The 20,179-nt window shown below is 33.1% G+C and overlaps 1 protein-coding gene across 1 annotated transcript in view; it reads right to left on the bottom strand.

Annotated features, from left to right (window-relative positions):
• Cbp53E (Calbindin 53E) overlaps window positions 1-20,179 on the bottom strand; it is a 354,004-nt gene that overhangs the window by 162,602 nt on the left and 171,223 nt on the right. The window contains exon 4 of the mRNA XM_089649021.1: window positions 1,793-1,878. Within this exon, the coding sequence (XP_089505147.1) occupies window positions 1,793-1,878 (86 nt within the window). The remainder of the gene's footprint in view (window positions 1-1,792; window positions 1,879-20,179) is intronic.

Here is a 20,179-nt window from a genome sequence, read left to right as displayed (position 1 = left end):
GTTTTTGTGCAAAAACACCTCAAGGGCGCTGTACAAACTTATAATACATTTCTACAGTGATCTATGTTATTACTTAACTATTTATGGAGAAAATATACAGTACAATACTTACCTGGTAGGTCACTTGAGATTAACACTTAATTAACATTTTCTAATTGTTTATTGGCGAAATTTAGATTCAGGATTTAGGACTTAATTGAAAAATTGAATATAACTGGACTTTCTCTTAGGAATGGTATATTTAATTTAAGGGTACGACAGCTTAAAAAGGTAAGGTTTTAGTTTAGACCTGAATTCTGTTTGACTTGTTATGGATCTTAGTTCCGGAGGGAGTTTATTCCAAGCCTTCGGCCCAGATACTCCGAAAGCGCGATCACCAAACTTAGTATTTGGCTTGCGCATAGGTTCTATCAGTCTGCCTACAGCTGCTGATGTTGCTGATCTAAGCGTTGACTGCCTCAGACCAGTGTTTTCCGGGACGCATAGTTCAGAGATGTAGAGTGGGGCCATTTCATTGATGGATTTAAACACCACCCAGCACAGTTTGTACTGGATTCTTTCAGGGCACTTGAGCCAGTGAAGGTTACGAAGGTGTTCTGAAATGTGCGAATATTTTGAAACCCCGGTTATGAGCCGTGCTGCTGCATTAATCACTGATTGATATCTCGTGATTCAAATTATATCTTTCCAAATTCATCGTGACCAATGTTTACTTTGTGATATCTCGTGATTCAAATTATATTTATCCAAATTCACCGTGCATTTATAGATAGCGCAACAGATTACATTTTTTCAAAATCAGTAGAACTATGGCATCATTATTATAGTCTTAGAAAGGCAGAGATGGGAAAGGGAAGGTTGGAAATTACTAGAATATTACTATACTGTTTTTCTGGAAACTTACAATAGATGGAGACAAAATAACTTTCATATTTTTGATCATGCTCTCTCTCCAGGACCATAAATATTGAAAATATCTTGTACTCTGGAGGGAGGTGCTAATTTTACTAGTTTTTTTTATATTAACTCCACACTGAAGGCCCTAATGGTCAATATTATCGTTGTGGTTGCTGTGTGGAGGGTTTTTTTAAGGAGAGAAAGGAGTAGATACGAATCTTGAAGAGATCCATGTTTTAGGACGGAGAAAACCCAGAAGCCGACAAATCGATCCACAACCAAAGATTAAACTCAAGTTAACCGGTCTCATATGACAAATGACACTTGTTCGAGGAGTTTTTCGACTATGCACCAGTGCCTAATGGATCAATAACGCTAGTTCCTCAGAGCATCTTCCATTGAAATCATGGTAGAGCAGAGACAGCAATTCCACCTAACGCCCCTGCTCTAAAGATGTCAATCCGTTTGTTTCTGCACAAATTAAACGGCTTTTTAAAAAGTATTTTGGTGTTTCATACCAGAGGTAGATGCCAAATTCAAAAAAAAAAGTTTAAAAATTTAACGAAGATTCAAATTCAAATTCTCTGAAACAACCCGTCCCAAGTAACGACAAGCATTATTCTTTTGTCCACGTCAAAGCCATAGATTTTACATCTATATAAAACCCATTGATTAAATTAGATGTTTATTTTTATTCTGCCATGGAACATTGACTACAATTTAGATTAGATAAAATTACAGACAGTAAAACCTTTGCTTATTTTATAAAGCCAAAACTCACCTTTTGAGAAATTATACCGGTTCAGAAGTCAGTTCTTTTCTTTACAGAGGAAATACATAATGACATAAAATAAAAATATAAGCAACGAATTCGGAATAAGAAAAAGGGACTTACATCTGGGCTGATGTCAGTGACATTCGCACTCGATACGAATTCCCTCAGGAACCCGTCCAGCTCTGTTCCTTCGATGTAGCCATTTCCTAAAAGAAGGAAAACATCAAATATTAATTCCGTTACGTAGATATCCATCAAATATGCCTTCGCTCCTAGCAAAAATTGTAAAAATCCTCAAAAATATGTTGATTCTTCTGACTTCTGATTCTTCTGAAAGAATTTTACTCTCAATTTTGTGTAATAACCTTATCACATTTAAATTCCTCCTACTTACATAGTTATCACTTATCAGTGGCGGGTTTCTCTAAAGTGCGTTACTGCGATAAACACCAATAAAACATTTAAAAAGTAGTATTATAAGTTTAGCATATTTTAAACAAAGCCCTATTCAAATTTCGTGCTAAAAAATCCACAAGTCAGTGTTTCCGAATTGAATTCCATACGTCCGTTATGGCCGACTTTGAGACATTCCTTCTAAGAAACAGTTCGTACAAAACATACTCGAAGACGTGAAAGAATTTATTAGTTGCTCGGGTGCGTTGCGACTATAAGATTTGATTTACATAAGTTATTATTAAAAGCAAATTACTGAAGATGTTGCTTTTTAAAATAAAAGTGACTAACCAACCATTACACCGTTTCGATGACAGACCTTTGACAACATTGCTTCATTCACATTCATACATCGTATCATATAGGATTTTCCAATAAGAGGTGTTATTTGTGACTGGATTGCGCTATAGAGAGATGATTAATGATTTTTTATGGCCGGAATTGGATGGTATTGATCTGGACAACGTTTACTTTCAACAAGACGGCGCTACGTGCCACACAATCAACGAAACCATTGATCTTTTACGGGAAAAGTTTCCGGACCGTGTTATCTCTCGAAGAGGTGATCACAATTGGCCACCGAGATCTTGTGATTTAACACCTTGCTCCTTTTTCCTTTGAGACCACGTGAAAGAGAAGGTCTACGCCAACAGCCCAGCGTCGATCCAAGACCTCAAAGATGGAATTCGTGAGGCTATCGAGGACATTAGGCAGCCACTTTGCGATTTGGTTATGGAAAATTTCATGAAAAGGATATGGTCCTGTAGGCGTGGTCGTGGTGGTCATTTGACTGATTTTATTTTTTAATATTAACGCCATACCTTCCTCTTTATAATGAAATAAACATTCAATCATTTATATTAAAAAATTGCATTTTTATAATCAAAATAACACCTCTTATTGGAAAACCCTGTATATACTCATCTGTTATTCTGGCTCTTGCTTTGGCTTTACTCAAGTATTTCGTTCACTGGATCGATCCATGAGGTGCCGTGCCGTATTGTGTACTGTTGTGAAAAGTGTGGAATAAAAGTAAAAATGGTAACATTATGCATCTTAAAATGTAAATCACAGACAATGCTGTGAAATACAGCTAATGAAGTCATTTGACGAAGTTAAAAATTATCCTGGCCATTAATTTTCCCAAATTGAAAAGATACCCTTTAAGTTTAAAAGAGGCAAAAATTTGACAAAAAGATACGAAAATTTATTTACTTAGTAACATTATTCTACCCGTATCATTTTTCAAAAGAAACAAGGAATATTTTAGACTAAAATGCAAATATGTCATTTATCTATTATCACGTTGTATCTTCATGAAACATTTTGAATAAATTTGAGAAAATTTACAAGATTTGGAATTATAAAGGTTGCAAAATTATCATTTTGATTCATGTTACATTTTGCGAACCTTTTAGATCCTACATAAATTAACTTGACATACACATAATAATTTGAAGCCTTTCTACCTAAATTAATTTAAAATGCCATCAAATAGAAGAACACTAGCACAAACCCCTGGAAAATAAAGGGACCATTTTTGATTCTTGACAAATTATTTTTTTTTTTAATTTATAATTTTTATTAAAATTAAATATTTAACTGTTTTTTAATACCTTTATTTTTCCCAATTTTTACATTGATTACATACAATATTATAAAAATCAATAAGAATAATGGGAACCCACTAGGACGCAGCCTGTGCGTGGGTAATATAGGTACACAAACCTGGAAAGAAACAAACTGTATGCATATAAAAAAAAACAAGATTACAATTTGTCTAAGCGGTTTGCATAAAAAGTATTTAGAATAGTGTATACTGATGTTATAAGTGCATAATGTTAAATATGGTGAATAGTTTATGAGAGACATAAAGTGATACAAATTAAATTTAAATAGTTTCAACTGCTGTATTGAAAAGCCATAATTTTAACTCTTTTAAATATCACTTGAATATTTTTCAATAAAAGATTTGTATGTACGAGTTCCAATGAAACTGCAGTGTGTTTTCATTTGTTTTGTGTTCGTTTGGGGAGTATAAAATACATTATTATTTTAAATGTTGTTTCTGTTTTCATTTATTTCGAATTTATGTTTGTTTTTAATGATATATTTCATAGTTTGAAAAATAAATAGTTTACGAAGACAGAATAGTTTGGATTCTTTGTATATCACATCTGTTGAAAATGTTCTTTTCCGATTATACATAACTTTGATGATATAATTTTGAGTTATTTGTAAAGGTTTTATATGTGCATGAAGCGCACCACTCCATCCTATTATTCCGTATATGAGTGAAGATTGCATCAAAGAAAAATAAATAATTTTCAGATTTTCAATATTGAGCACTTCTTTTAGTCTGTAAAATTTGTATGCAAGATATCTTAATTTACAGACGGTATCATCAATTTAACTGTTAAAACATTAAATTATAGGTAGTGTTGCATTTCCAGGGTTTTCTCATAAACTCTCTGATTAAATAAAACTCCGGCTTCAACAACACACTTTTATTTTGATGGATTGACAATGGCTCTGATTGGAATAATCTGGACTCAGACCTTGTGGTTCTCACCTTATTTTATTATCCTATTATCCTTGAAAGCGAACGCCATCTATGGGTAAACCAATATACTAATATGGTGTCATCTATGAGTGAGCTCACACACTAATATCTAGGATATTTCAGGTTACTTCACAGTTTGTCTGAATTCTTCGCACTGTGAGTTACAATTATGAAAATGAAATTCAAAGCAAATTTGAGATCATTGAACTAGATATCACGTAGGACGCACAGACAACCGAAATTAATATGCTTGATAAAATATCACATTGTACGGGTGTACAATGTGTTTTATCGCTCGTCTGAATTCTTTAACAAAGTTAAAATTTTTGAAAATGCAAACTTAAATTAAAAAAGCAAATTTGAGTTCATTGAACCAAATTTTACGCAGACCAAAATAAGTATTAGTCGAAATGATTTAATAAAATAAAATTATATTTAATTATTGAAGACAATATTAGCGATTTCTAAACGAAAATCTGAAACAGAAAAATCAGAAAAGGATACGGTCACATCTAGGACTCGAACCCAGGACCCTTGTCTTTCCGGGACACCGCTCTACCACTGAGCTAATGGGACCCTATCCCCCTCGGTCACTTTTAACTGTATCATACTTCGAATAAGAACTACCAACATTGTCTTCATTATTTCACCGCACATTTTTTTATTGGCAACTATATTTATGTATGATCGCAAGATTCAAACCGAACTAAATGCAATCTAGACAGCGTCTTTTTAGATAAACCTATTTTATTTTTTTATTTTTAATGTGCGACATCTATTGACTTTTCTGCAAGTCTAGAATGAATATTTATTTTTGAAATAAATAAAATTATATTTTTGTTATAATACAGAAATTCGAATAAAGAAGACTTGTACAGGTGCCGCAATCAGAGTTAAGTTGAGCACATTAATACTCACCCTGATATATTGCTTGTGCACAGCATTTAAACATATTTTAAATATTCATATTTGATGCTATCCTTATGTCGCTAATAACAATCAGTAGCGTAAGCAAGACAAAAGCTCTTTCTCAGTGACGCTTGACAAAGACATTACTGTCAGAAGTATAAATGAATACGTATATGCACCAATACATACAACTATCACAATGTGTTGTTCGCATCAACATTAATTGGGCAACACAAATTTACATTCGAGATATGATAAAATGATGTAGAATTTTTTTTTTAACTGCTTTAGTTTCTTTTGGCGTGTTTTCAAAGCAGGCTACTTCTAGGTCTTCAGAAAAGCAACTAAAACTGAATGAATTGAAGCTGTAAGAGAAAAATCAACGAAAAAGGTTGCTTTTTCGCTTCATCTTCAAAATAGCGTATTTTCAAAGGAGGTTCAAAGGCACAAAATATGACTTTTCTAAAGTCGGTCAAAAGAACTATCATTACTAAATATAATATTATTTTTAAATTGCATCTATTTTATTTTTGTTTTACACAGTCTTACCGGAAAACTATGTTTTACATTTTTTTTTACATTAACTGCAAAATAAAAATTATCTTCGGGAATGTTACGTGGAGGGGCTTTTTGACGAAAGGAAGAAGTGAACTTGGGTCTTGAAGAGACTGATGTTGTATGAGAGAGGAAATACAGAGGCCCGCCAAACATTCTACAGCTGAGCTTTTGAACTCAAAAACGAATCGTAGAAACGACCCGTTCTCGTGTGACTAATGCTAACTCTTTGTGGTGGGCAAGCGTTTGGCGTGTTTCTCGAATGTGCACTGGTGCAGAACGGTTCAATGACGCTATTTCATCGGAGCATCTTCCATTGAAATATAGGTAGAAAAATATTATTTTATAAACTTGTATGACTTATTTATTTTCAAATTATTACAAATACATTGTGATATTTTGACAACAAAATTATTTAAATTTTATTGGAATAATTTCTTTTAATAACTTTTGAAGGTTATACCATCAATGTAATATATCATTAAGGCGATGCACTACGTTGTGTAATATTTCAAATTGAGCCGCTATCAATAACAACCCTTACGTAGATGGCGAAAAGGTTTAAATTCCCGCTTAACACCATCCGCCTGTTTTGATTTATGCAAGAAAAAAACATGGCCAAAAAGTGCTTTTTATTTTATTTTGTGGATGTTTAGGCATAAATATTTAATTTTTTTCCAATCATTTTATAAATAACTTAATTTGCCATATTATACAATAAAATTATAACCGAAAATGGGTTCGTAAGTAGGAGATTTTGATCTTTAAAGCAGTTTTCATAGGCCTTATACATTATTTTTTTCTAGGCTTATAAAAAGATTTATCTAAAAAATACACGACAATTTCAAAGGCCAAGATGTATTCTACTCGCAGTATTTAATAAAAGCATCTGAAACATTTCTAGGCGACCAAATTTTCAAACCAAAAACACATGATTTTGCATTACTACGTATGGCATCGCCTTAAAGAATAAGAAAATACTAATAAATCTAAAAGAAACACGAAACAGAACAAGACATAGACATAGACAAGAAAATTAAAAAGTTAACGGTCTCAACTAGCAATCGAACCCAGGATATCTGTCCTACCGGGACAACGCCTCTAACCACTCTGCCATTGTTTATCCGAGTCACTATCTAGGTTAAAAATAAATGATTTATAACTAATCATTCAAAAAGATAGCAGCCAAAAACATGGAAAAAATTTGTTCAAAATAACATCATTAATTCTGAATTTGAAATATGAGATCGAAAAAATAATTTGGTCAGAATAAAAACAATAATAAAAATTGGCTAACTTGTAAAGCGCCGTTTTTGTTCAAAATCACCTGAATGGTCGAGTGGTTAGAGGCGTTTCCCCGGTAAAACAGGTTATCTAGGTTACAAATAAATTATTTAGAACTTTAAAATCATTCAAAAAGATAGCAGTCAAAATCATGAAAAAAAATTGTTGAAGATAATATCTTTAATTTTAAATTTTAAATATAAGATCGAAAATAATTTGGTCAGAATAAAAATAATAATAATATTTGATTACTTGAATAGCGCCGTTTTTGTTCAAAAAACACCTTATTGGTCGAGTGGTTAGAGGCATTCTCCCAGTAAAACAGAGATCATAGGTTCTATTACCAATTTTCTATATCATGTTATATTTCATGTTTCGTTTTGATTTTTTAATATTATCTTCTTCTTCAATAATAACGTTAAAGTATTTTAATGAGAAGTAACGGCAAAGGAAATGATGGATAAAGGATGTTCGTAAGAATGAGAGTGATGTACTGAGAACGGTTCCATGATAACTCAACACAGTGACAATTCAACACACTTTTAAAAATTGATATAAAGTCATTAGAAAGGATGAAAAAAAAATTATTAACCTAACCTAACCTACATAACCCAGTTAATAAAGTTTTTGTTTCATCACTTTCCATGACTTAATATGTAGCAGTCATTTCCTGCCCGCTACAGAGTTTTAGCATTATTCAGTGGCCATCTCTAATTTACAACGGCAACTATGGCAACTCTGCGACAACGAGGCTCACCCGGGGCTCGCCGTCAAGACGCGCACCTCGACAATTTAGTATTCAACTGGCTGGCCTTCCGGAACATCGCTTAGCAGAGGAGGACGCGAACCCCGCAATGAGCTGACAAAATTTACGAACGGTGATGACGCCTCAGTTTAATAATTTACCTTGGTCATCCTTCGTTCTACATAAAAATAACAGCAATGCTCACCGCATCGCTTGGCGCCCATTATTACTTTCATCAGGTTAGTTTATAATAAATGTCACCATCCTTTTGTCAATTTCAATGCAATATTTAAATTAGCAATCGTGCTCTCTACCTTCGGTAGTAGCACACGCCTGAGATATATGTCACTAAATATAGAGTTCTCATGTTATTTAAAGGTTAATGAAGTGTTGTAGAAATAAATGTTGTGTCATGGAATTCATTTCCCTTATCTTTTATTTAATACACTGTTGTTACATACATTCCTGAGGCACTCACGCCCAATGTGGCAATAACCTAACGTTACAATGGCGCACCACGTGGTTTAACCCGATTGGCATTTAATTAGTTTAATTATTTCGTTCTTGTTGGCATTGAGAGTTGGCTTTAATTTTTTTTGGGTGTGTGACATTTTTTTTAACTAACTTGATGAAGGTTTTTATTTTATGTCGGCTCATGGTGGTCTTTCTCTGTTTTGCGGCGTTCTCATCCGTATTTAATTTAAGATAATTACTATAATTATTTTAAGTTATTTTTGGCCGTGAATACTCTGCGAGATGTGGTGGGTATCTCGTATATTTTTAATTTTGTGGTAATCTTGATCCAGATTCCCACATCCGTTTCATAGTATCGGTATATGTGATGATTCACCTGGCTGTGTTTCTTTTAAAAATTGTATTCAATTTTTAAAAAAAAAATTTAATATTGCTTTTAACCTTTTAAATTTATTTTTTTAAATTTTTCGTACATATTTAATTTTATATATTAAATGCTATGCCAGTTGATACTCCGGGATTCGGTTAGCGGATTTCGTTATTTGTTTAATTGTATTATTTGTCCTGTTATAATGTTTCACCTTGATATAATGTTATTTAGAATGGTACTCCGTCCACGGACGTGACTAATCGCTGCACTTTGCTTACTTTTGTGTTTCTAGCTATACAGGTACACCTATTGACTATGCGTTTAGACGAGACCCAGTTCACAATACGCTGATTTATTGATGATAAATTGGGCAAAATTTCTTAGCGAGGGCCGCTCTAGTTTCTTGCTGCCGCACAAAACACGGCTCACAATAACATTTATTGCTTTCATAAGCGAGGTAAGTGAAATATTATGTTCACGGTTTATTATTGTTTTGTGACTCATCATTTTGCACGCAAAATGCGTCGTAATTTTATTTTGCTAATTACTTTCACCTTTATTACGTTTTGATCGCGTATATTTTTGAAAAAACTTTGTTAAATTCAAAGTAATTTAATCATAACTGCCATGTGGAATTTTTTTTTTGATTTGGGAGATTTTTTTCCTTTTTGTTGTAATAATATTATTTGACGGAAGGTTAGTTGTAATTCCGTTTTGTTCACTCTGACCGACGGGTTATGGTGACCACAATGGAATTGCTGACGTGTTTCGACACAATTAATAAATTATTTTTTTTGTAATATTCATCTTGGGAAGGGAACTTTCCTATCATTTATTAAATTTTGATTATTTATGTTGTGCTTTAATTACCATCTCTTCAAGAGGATATATTGGAATTAATCACACGTAATTAATTATTTGCTATAATCTTTAATAATTATTTTTTGAAAATCTCTCCAAATTAAATTCTTCCATTTTCAATTTAATCAAAAGTTACAAACATAGTCTCGTAATAATTTCATATAAATTCATGTTATATTTTTCGTCTTTGTGTCCATCTCTTTTCGGAGGATTTATTTGGTACATTTGATCGAAATTCTGTACGTTAATTTTTGTTACATAACATAACTTCGTAATAATTTTACATAAAATTTAATTGTTACATTTCGTCGTTTGTGTCCAACTCTGCGGAGGATTTATTTGGCACATTTGCTCGAAATTTACATATTAATTTTTGTCACAAAATACTAACTTCATAATAATTTATTTAAAATTTTAATGTTACATTTTACAATCCCGATAATAATAATTCATAAGTTATTATTTTTAAATTTCACGATGTTTGCTGTTATTTAAATAATAATTATCCGCGGTAGAAATTTTTTTTCTCTCATCAAAATTTAGTGTTGAGAATTGTTAGTGTTGAACATTAATATTGTTGACTCCAATGTTGAACTGCATTGTATTGTCACGGGTTTTTGTAATCCAGCTTATAATGAGGGATCATGGTATTCCGATCGCAACTGAACGGCGAGTCTATAATAATGATCTATTTTAACTACGCAGTAGTAAATATTTTCAATAAATTTCTGATTTTATTTTGTAGTGAATATTAATAAATTATACACTTACATTTATTTTGAGTTCCTTCTTGGAAATTGTCTTCGTAATTTATATTTTAATAATTAATAATGAAATAATTATTTATTATTATTTTTCATAAAATATTTTTAAATTTAAATTTTTTTACATTTAATTTTTTTAAATTCTCGATTTTAAATTTTAAATTTCTCAATTTTCTGTACCGTTTAATTGGTGAGTTTTGTAATCTATCTCACATTGAGGATATATTAGATCTCAATTCACGCTTTTTGAATGTTATCGGATTTTGGAATTTTAATTTTTAAATTTAATTTTTTCGTAAATTCTTGATTTTTAAATTTTTCATTTTGCGTTACTGTTTAATTGGTGAGTTTTGTCATCTATCTCACATTGAGGATTTATTAGATCTCAATTCACGCTTTTTGAATGTTTTCGGACTTTGGAATTTTTATTAATTAATAATTTTTAATTTCTTTTCACGTCATTATTTACAACTTCGTTTAAGAGGATCTCATGGTTATATTTTAGGTATCTTTTGTGGTTTTATACCGCGCTTTTGTTTAAATTCTTCGTTTTGGCAATAATTTTGGGAAATTATTTTTTGGCTTTTACATTATTTATAATATAATATTGCTACCGCCATCTTTGGTATTTCTGCGCTAACTTTTAACTTCGTGATATTTTCAACTTTTTGGGTTTGTGTTTTTGATGGATTTTTCTTCAACTTTACTTTATTGTTCTTATGAACATTTTAAAATTCTATTTATTGAATTATTATTTTTTTATTACAATCAACGGGTAGTCAGAGTTTCTATTACATTTCCGAAACGGATTAGTGGGCTCGCGTTACAAGAATTCATCTTTTAACAATATTTTTTATTCTGAATTCTTTTAAATTTTTTTTTTAAGGTGAACATTATGACGTCCTGTCTTGTATTGTCGGTGTATGTACTTGTGTTGGTTTATTTCGATTATTGAGGATTTGGTTCTCATCTATGGTTGAGTCTGCAAATAATGCGCTCTAATACACCATAACTGGGTTTCGTTTTGTGATAACACCCATGTTATAAGCTTTTAGCTTTAACATTTACCATGATAGCTTATTCAGCTCATAATAGATACAATACCATGATAGCTTATTCAGCTTACAATAGATACAATACCATGATAGCTTATTCAGCTCATAATAGATACAATACCATGATAGCTGATCGGCTGATAACAGATTTATTTTATGTATTTATTATGTCATGTATATGTCTACGTATTTCATGTTTTGTGTTTTGTTTCGTCTATTTCAACGGTATTCCTCAGTCTCTGACTGGTTCGCTCCGTGACGGAGGAATATGGGCATGAAAATGAAATTAATTAATAGATTAATTTCTATATTATTTCTATTTGCTTTTGGCATACTCCTCAATATTTCTTGCAAGAAGATTTATTGTTATTGATTTTCAATTTATATTCATTTCTACTCTACTGCCATCTATTGTCAAGTAGTGCAAAACTTTTTATTTACCATTGCTTTGGTTTGAACTGCCATCTGTCGACAAGATGAGCCGAATTTTAAAAACAAATTCTAATTTTCAGTTTGCACATTCATCTTCAACTTGCTGCCATCTATTGATAAGATGTGCGAAACCTTTTTAAATACAAAGGCGTATTTTGGTTTGTTTATTAACTTTTATTATCTACGGGTACACGGTACATATATTTGCATAATTAATTTTTCAATTTTAAATTTTTTTTCGTTTATGAAAATTCTTTTACTTATTTATTATCAGTCATCATGACATTTAACTATTATAGGTTTTTTGACCTTTTATTCATTTTTATATGATCATTGTCAAAGTACAATTCTGTGATAACTTTCGTGTTTTACAACAAAGTTTGTTAAAATCTTTTTACTCTGTTGCAAGTTTTGCTCAACTTTTTTAAGATTGTTTTAAGCTATTACTATTAAATCTTTTGTGTTTAGAACAATGTTTCTTTTATATACACTATTTTTTCGATAAGGGCCTGCCATTTTACTCAATATTTCTTTTTATTTATTTCAACGGTGACCAAGGGTTGGTTAGGATTAGACTTCTTCAACCATCAAGGAAACATCTCCAGAATACATCAACCGAAGACATCCGGACCGCTCTCTTCTCTTGTCATCTCCATGTTGGGTCAACGGAAGACTTTCGGACCTTTTTGCCTCTGCCTTTATATCTATGCTGCATTCTGCGGGGTTTCAACCGCTCCAGACCTTACCGAACTTCAGGGAATATTTGGATTCGGATCTCTTCAATGCCAAAGCCACTACAACCCGCCTAATCCGCACCATACATTTCTGCTGCTGGAGGGTGCATCAAACTTGTCAGGAGGTGTCAGGCGAACCTCAGACTTATAGCCATAAGTCCTTTGGCTGAGGGGGCATTGTAGCAGTCATTTCCTGCCCGCTACAGAGTTTTAGCATTATTCAGTGGCCATCTCTAATTTACAACGGCAACTATGGCAACTCTGCGACAACGAGGCTCACCCGGGGCTCGCCGTCAAGACGCGCACCTCGACAATTTAGTATTCAACTGGCTGGCCTTCCGGAACATCGCTTAGCAGAGGAGGACGCGAACCCCGCAATGAGCTGACAAAATTTACGAACGGTGATGACGCCTCAGTTTAATAATTTACCTTGGTCATCCTTCGTTCTACATAAAAATAACAGCAATGCTCACCGCATCGCTTGGCGCCCATTATTACTTTCATCAGGTTAGTTTATAATAAATGTCACCATCCTTTTGTCAATTTCAATGCAATATTTAAATTAGCAATCGTGCTCTCTACCTTCGGTAGTAGCACACGCCTGAGATATATGTCACTAAATATAGAGTTCTCATGTTATTTAAAGGTTAATGAAGTGTTGTAGAAATAAATGTTGTGTCATGGAATTCATTTCCCTTATCTTTTATTTAATACACTGTTGTTACATACATTCCTGAGGCACTCACGCCCAATGTGGCAATAACCTAACGTTACAAATATAACTTTTTAAAGATGTGATGAATTATCATTGTGATGATTTATCCGGTTACCACTGAGAACTTATTACTATTAAATAATAAAAAAATATATCAAAATGTGTGAATACCGCACAAGAGTCCCAAAAGCTCCTAACGGCCTCGTGCTGAGGCCAGTGAGAACTATAAACCGGGGAAGAGTTCATTTGGTAAATAACGGTTAATATGACGTTTCCCAATCTTTAAAAAATCGTGACATATTCCCGTCTACCAGTTTGCTTCGTTCTCCTAGAAAACTTTTCTTTTCCTTCGGGCATAGGACGATGGAATGAAAGGTCAACCGAGCTATAAATCCGTTTCCTTTCGCTTCTGACGCCTTATTTCGCGCCAAAACTGACATCTTATTTCGCGCCAAAACATGTTATCATGTTGCGGCAAAAGCAAGAATTGCCGACCGGGCTTACAGAAAGATAAATAATGCCCGGCTTTGGCGAATACCACTTTAAATTCATTACAGTTGAGTGAACTTAAAAAAAAGAGTAAGTATATTTTAGAGATCGTATTTTTTCAGGGTTGTGATTTCTAGGCAGGGCTGTTTAAAATTTAAAGTACTTACCTTCACCTAAGTGAAAAATGCATCGTTGGAGGACTGAACTAGAATTGAATCCACGACGCCCGTGTGGGAACCCAACTCATTTGATATTTCAGCTACTAACCGGAAGCAGTTGTTTGACAACATTTTTAATGAAAACTGCGCGAAAACAGTAGGGCGTGGGGAGGGGAAGAAGATATCTAGTGAGTACCTATCTATTCAAATCTCATCACTAAATATATCCAAATGGGATACTGTGAGTATTTTTCACTCTCAAGGTGCAAATATACTATAGGCCTCGCTAATAAACGTGTTTAAAATTTTACACAACTGATAAACAAGCAAAATTTAACAAAAGTTAGTATATACAACCTTCTTCAGGACCGTAATAATATAAACTAACATAAGTCCAAATTTTTATAGAGTTAATAATAAGTAGAGAGAGAAAAATATTAGAGCGGGACAGAACATCAGAGCGCGTTAGACAGAGGGGTGGGCGGAGGGAAGGGGTTACACGGGGAAAAGGGGAATAGTTTTAAAATTGTACTTTTAAATAATTTCTTTTGTTTATTTAACCAAAAACCATAATTGTTTTGTATTGCCTTCATAATTTCTAACGCCTCTAAGTTATTAACGCGCAAGCCTTTTCCATTTTTATTTAGGACGTATATTCCTATCAATGGTGTAGATTTTTCTGGAATTTCCCGATCAACTAATTAATACAGACTATATTTTGATAAGATTAATACAGCGAAACTAGTCGTCGTGAAAAAAAATTAAACGTGTCATTTTATAGTGATTTATTTTTGGGGTATTATGCCGTGTTGCGATACCTCCTTTTTTAGCCAACGTTTTGGACAGCATTACGTAACGGTGTCCAAAACGGCACAACATTACCGCGGCATAATAATCATACCTCAAAAATAAATCACTATTAAACTTTTGGCCGTGAAAATCTCAAATCATTTCTAGTTGACTATTTGTAAAATTTTATATTAAGGCGATGTGCTACGTCGTGTAGTATTTTAAATTGAGCCGCTATCAATAACAACCCTTACGTAGATGGCGATAAGGTTTAAATTCCCCCTCAACACCATCCGCCTGTTTTGATTTATGCAAGAAAAAAACATGGCCAAAAGTGCCTTTTATTTTATTTTGTGGATGTTCAGGCATAAAAATTAAATTTTTGTTAGATCATTTTATAAATAACTTAATTTGCCACATTATGCAATAAAATCATAACCGAAAATGGGTTCGTAAGTAGGAGATTTTGAACTTTAAAGCAGTTTTCATAGGCCCTATACATTATTTTTTTCTGGGCTTATAAAAAGATTTATCTAAAAAATACTCGATTATTTCAAAGGCCAAGATGTATCCTACTCGCAGTATTTAATTAAAGCATCTGAAACATTTCTAGGCGACCAAATTTTCAAACCAAAAATACATGATTTTGCATTACTACCTATGGCATCGCCTTAAAGTGGTTTAAAACGAAGTAATTTTTCATTTAAATAATAGTGTCAAGCCACAAAGATATTACTCTTTTCAATAATTTGATTAACAACCATTAAAGCATCGTTAATGATTGTTTATCAGTTGCGTAAAATTTTAAACACCAAAATTTTAATAGAAGGAATATATATATATATTTTTTTTTATTTTTTTTATTTCTTTTTATTTAGGAAGCAAACAGTCGTATATATTATATCATTTCATTTTAAGCCCCCGAATACCCAATTTCTGCCGATTTATTACATGTTTCTCGTTAACTCTTTAAGTATTCAAGCTTAAGAAAAAACTTTTTTTTTAAAGATAATTAATACATATGTTATCTATGTGAAATTCCATCGATAGAAAAAAATCGCAAAGAAAGCTCCGAAAATTATTAAAAACACGTTGTTTTTCTGTCATTTAATATGTCATAGGCATGAAAAAAATCACAGTGTATATTTAAATGCAACTAAAGTATTAGTCGAGAGATTTTTTCTTTATTTCCAACGAGTCGTGTTTTATTAAATATTTTCACCATTTTCGCTTAATTATTATAGTTTTTTTTTAATATTAGCCCGTTCCCTCTAACATTCGTAATTACATATCTCCTTTCAAACTATCTATGAAAGTTTACTACGTGGCGTATAAGTTTTATATAAAAACGCCCATATAAATTAATGTTTTGAAACCAGGTTTGCCAAAAAACATATCCAAGATCTAGGTTACAAGGTAAAAAATAACTTTTTTTTCTTAAAAGCACTTTGAAGTTCATTTTTATCTCTTTTCTCTGTGATCATGGCATATTATTTAACGAAAATTATGTGCTATAAATGAAGCCATTAAACAAATAGTTTACGAGTGTCTAGAGTGGCCGTAACCCAAGGTAAACTTTAACTTACGGTTAGTGTAATGTTACGGATAAAACAGCGGCATTTCTCTCACGAACCCAGAACACCTGGGGGACGCGTTTTTACTTTTTCTGCGGTAAACTTCCACCATAAATTATTGCTGGCCGGAAGACAGCCCCAACTGGAAACTGAATAACTCATGTAAAGGATTCACCCAAAACTAAAAAGGAACTATTTCTAGAAATATATTTTAGAAATAAATTACTCAACCGATAATATTGTACTTGGTTTGCAAGACGAAATAAAAAATATTAATTTCTATTTTTGGTCTGTGTCTGTGTGAGTGATTGTAAATCTGGTTCAATGAACTCGGATTTGTTTTGAATTTAAGTACTATTTTCAAAACTCGGGCTGATTTATTTAAGAATTCAGAAAAGCGATACATTATTTCCAATAAGAGATGTTATTTTGTTATTCATTGGTAAAATATCGATGGTTTCATTGCTTGTGTGTTTACGTTGAAAGTAAACGTTGTTCAGATCAATACCATCCGATTCAGGCCATAAAACATCATTAATCATCTCTCGATAGCGCAATCCATTCATCGTCACTGTTGCTCCAGCCTCATTTTCGAAAAAGTAAGGTCCAATGACTCCGCCGGACCATAAGCCGTACCAAACAGTCACACGTTGAGGATAGAAAAGCTTTTCAACAATAACTTAATGAAAAATGTTACCTTTAATGGTCAAGTCTCTGACAGCCCTGAATTGTTGAAGCTACTTTGCCATACCCTCCGGCCATAGTTGCCAAGTGGAGATAAATTTGATTGTAACAATAAACTCACTACTATTTGCGCTATTATAATATTTTGCTAGATTATATCTGTTGGAAAGTCACCTTTTCTGTATATTTTATCCTGTTTAAATGAAGTGTTTTCTATTATTGAAGCATTCTATGCCTTAAGAAAATTTCAGCTGTATCACATTCAATGTCGTTTTGTATACATATTGTTGTGTTCTTAAATGTAATACTAATATTCGCCTATGTACCACTGTGTACTTATAATCTCATGTATCACATTATTGTAAAAGCCTTTTATGGCGTTTAATAAATAAATAAATAAACCCTTGGGTTTTCCGAGCCCCAGATGCGACAATTTTGCTTGTTGACGAAGCCACCGAGGTGGAAATGGGCCTCATCACTCAAGATGATTTGCATTTGATTCACTCAAGTGAATTTTAATAATTTCAATGCGTTGTTGAAGCGTGTATCGTTCCATTTTTATTAATGACGTAGTTTCTACTTGTCAAATGTCAAAAAATGACAGCTTCAAAAGAAACATCTACCGATATAGCGGGAATACCGAAATATTCAAAATAACACCTCTTATTGGAAAACCCTGTACCTACCCATAATATAAAATTTCAGAACAAAATTATTTCTATTTATAACTGATGTGTCAAGAATTCAAAAAAGAAATAATGTACCAATAACTATATTATTATATTTTAATCGAAAAATTATTTAATTCGAATTAAATTTAATCTGGACAAGTAAAATCAGATTTAATATTGTGATAGTTTTAGCTATGTCGCATAGATGGCTCTGGTGCTAGTAACTCAAAGAGTTTATATAGATGTCGCTAGTAGGTATATAAGTTCGCCCCTCCAGTTCAAAACTGATTTGATCTAGCATAAGAGAGAGGGTGTTGGTCTCCAGGCAGTCCTACACACTCGTTCCCAATTATAAGGGTTTCTAGTCCTAAATAAAGACAAAGTGTTTTGCTGTAAAGAAGGTGTTATTATTATTTTTCAAGAAACCATTCACTATCGGTTGGTATAATGAATTTATGCCTATTCAAAGAAAACGAGAAGAAGAAGGTTTTTCTTTATCTCAACACTTAGAGTGGAAAACGTTTTCTTTCATCTAATTTTTCCCGGTGCGTTAGATAAATTTGTTTTCTCTGCTGGAGTTCTTTGTAGCGTTCAATATTGTAAATCTCCAATACATAAATAATGATTGGTTTTGTGTTCTTTTAGTAACTACGTACAGATACTTCTCACGAGGTACATGAGCTGTTCCTAACTAGCAAGTAAGTAAATAAATAATTTAACATTCAGGGAAGGTTCTGTTATAGGTTACCCCAAGTGTTTTGATACGTTTGGTAACTTAGAAGGGGTTCCCAAGTTCATGGGATGAGGTTCGTCATCAACCGTGTTGCAGGCTGGATCGGGAGAGACTGGTTGAGTGAAACCCTTTGACCTCTTCAGCAGGGCTCTTTCGGGAGGGATGGATTCATAAGTCTGTCACTCCTGGATAAACTTACCCCCAGATTCCTACCCACCTCTCGTACCTTTTTCTTTCCCATCATTCCACATCCTTCATTTCTTAAAAAGTTCCTCCACCGCATCCTCAAAGATGATATAGAACCTGAGGGGAATTTATTTCTTTGTGGCCCCTTGTGGGGAGCTAACCTAAGAACAACCCGAATAAGTCGTTATTATCACAATTGATTTCATCTATGTACGTTATTTCGATATTTTAGTTCATTTGCCATTTGGGAATGGCTCACGTGCGTTGCGTAGAGTGTTTGAACGAAGCAAATTAATGTAATACTACAAAACAGTTGAACATAATGTGAAAATGAACACAAGAGACTTTTCGAAGACAGTAGAGTACCATGGCATGCCCAATTGATGTATGTTTTTAGACTCAAGGGAGTGCGGATGGAATCAGAAGAAGAAGAGGAAGGTTGGCAAGTACCTACCTGTTCAGATATTGTACTGTATAGAGTATTGTAGAGGGTGAAGGTCGTACACAACAATAATACTCTTAGGTGATCTATGTACTGGTATTTATTGGGGAGCTGCTTGTAACAAAAAAGGGACAATCCTAGTATGCATCGCCTTTTATAGCGTCTCGCAAGCATGCTATCTCGCTTGCACTTACACACATTCATACAGACATCACAGATATGGTTACCAAACACGGCTAAAGCCATTTTCGATTTGGTTTTCTGTTTCGATTTTTTTCTGTCACCGGGGCGATGCGGGGAGTATTTACTCCGGCTGATAGAATAATCAAGATAAATGTTTGAGTTCTGTGAAAATTACTGAAAGCTCTTTTTCCAATCGGAAAATTACGTGAACGATTATAAGAGAATAAACAATTTAACACTGAGCAATGGTTTCCAAACCGAGCAAGGGATGCCTTTTTTCTATGTGTTTGCAAATGGAATGTACCAACAGATAAAGAAGACAATATATATTGCCCAGACGTGATCGGGATTAGAAAATAGAATCCTAAGAAATCCATCGAGACACTTTACAAATGCTATGAACTGTTTTACCGTTCGCTTGTAAGCTTAAGAACACGCAGCAAACATTAAGATATTATCTGACACGATAAAGATGATAATTTTATTGGTTTTTTATATTTTTTAAATAATACGTTATTTTTAACAGAATCATTTCAACTACCCCTTTTACCCCTACCCACAGACAAATTTGCGGAACTGCACTCGTACCAGGTACCTATATCTCGAAGCAATTAAGTACGCAGATTTCTTCTGCTACATCTTACATTAATCTTCCCTAGTTTATTGTTTCTAATTCCGGGGGTC

This window comes from Hesperophylax consimilis, chromosome 28 (assembly GCF_061612785.1).
Source record: "Hesperophylax consimilis isolate HC1 chromosome 28, BYU_Hcon_1.0, whole genome shotgun sequence".
NCBI classification, from domain to species: Eukaryota; Metazoa; Arthropoda; class Insecta; order Trichoptera; family Limnephilidae; genus Hesperophylax; species Hesperophylax consimilis.
This window is presented reverse-complemented; position numbering and strand designations above follow the sequence as displayed.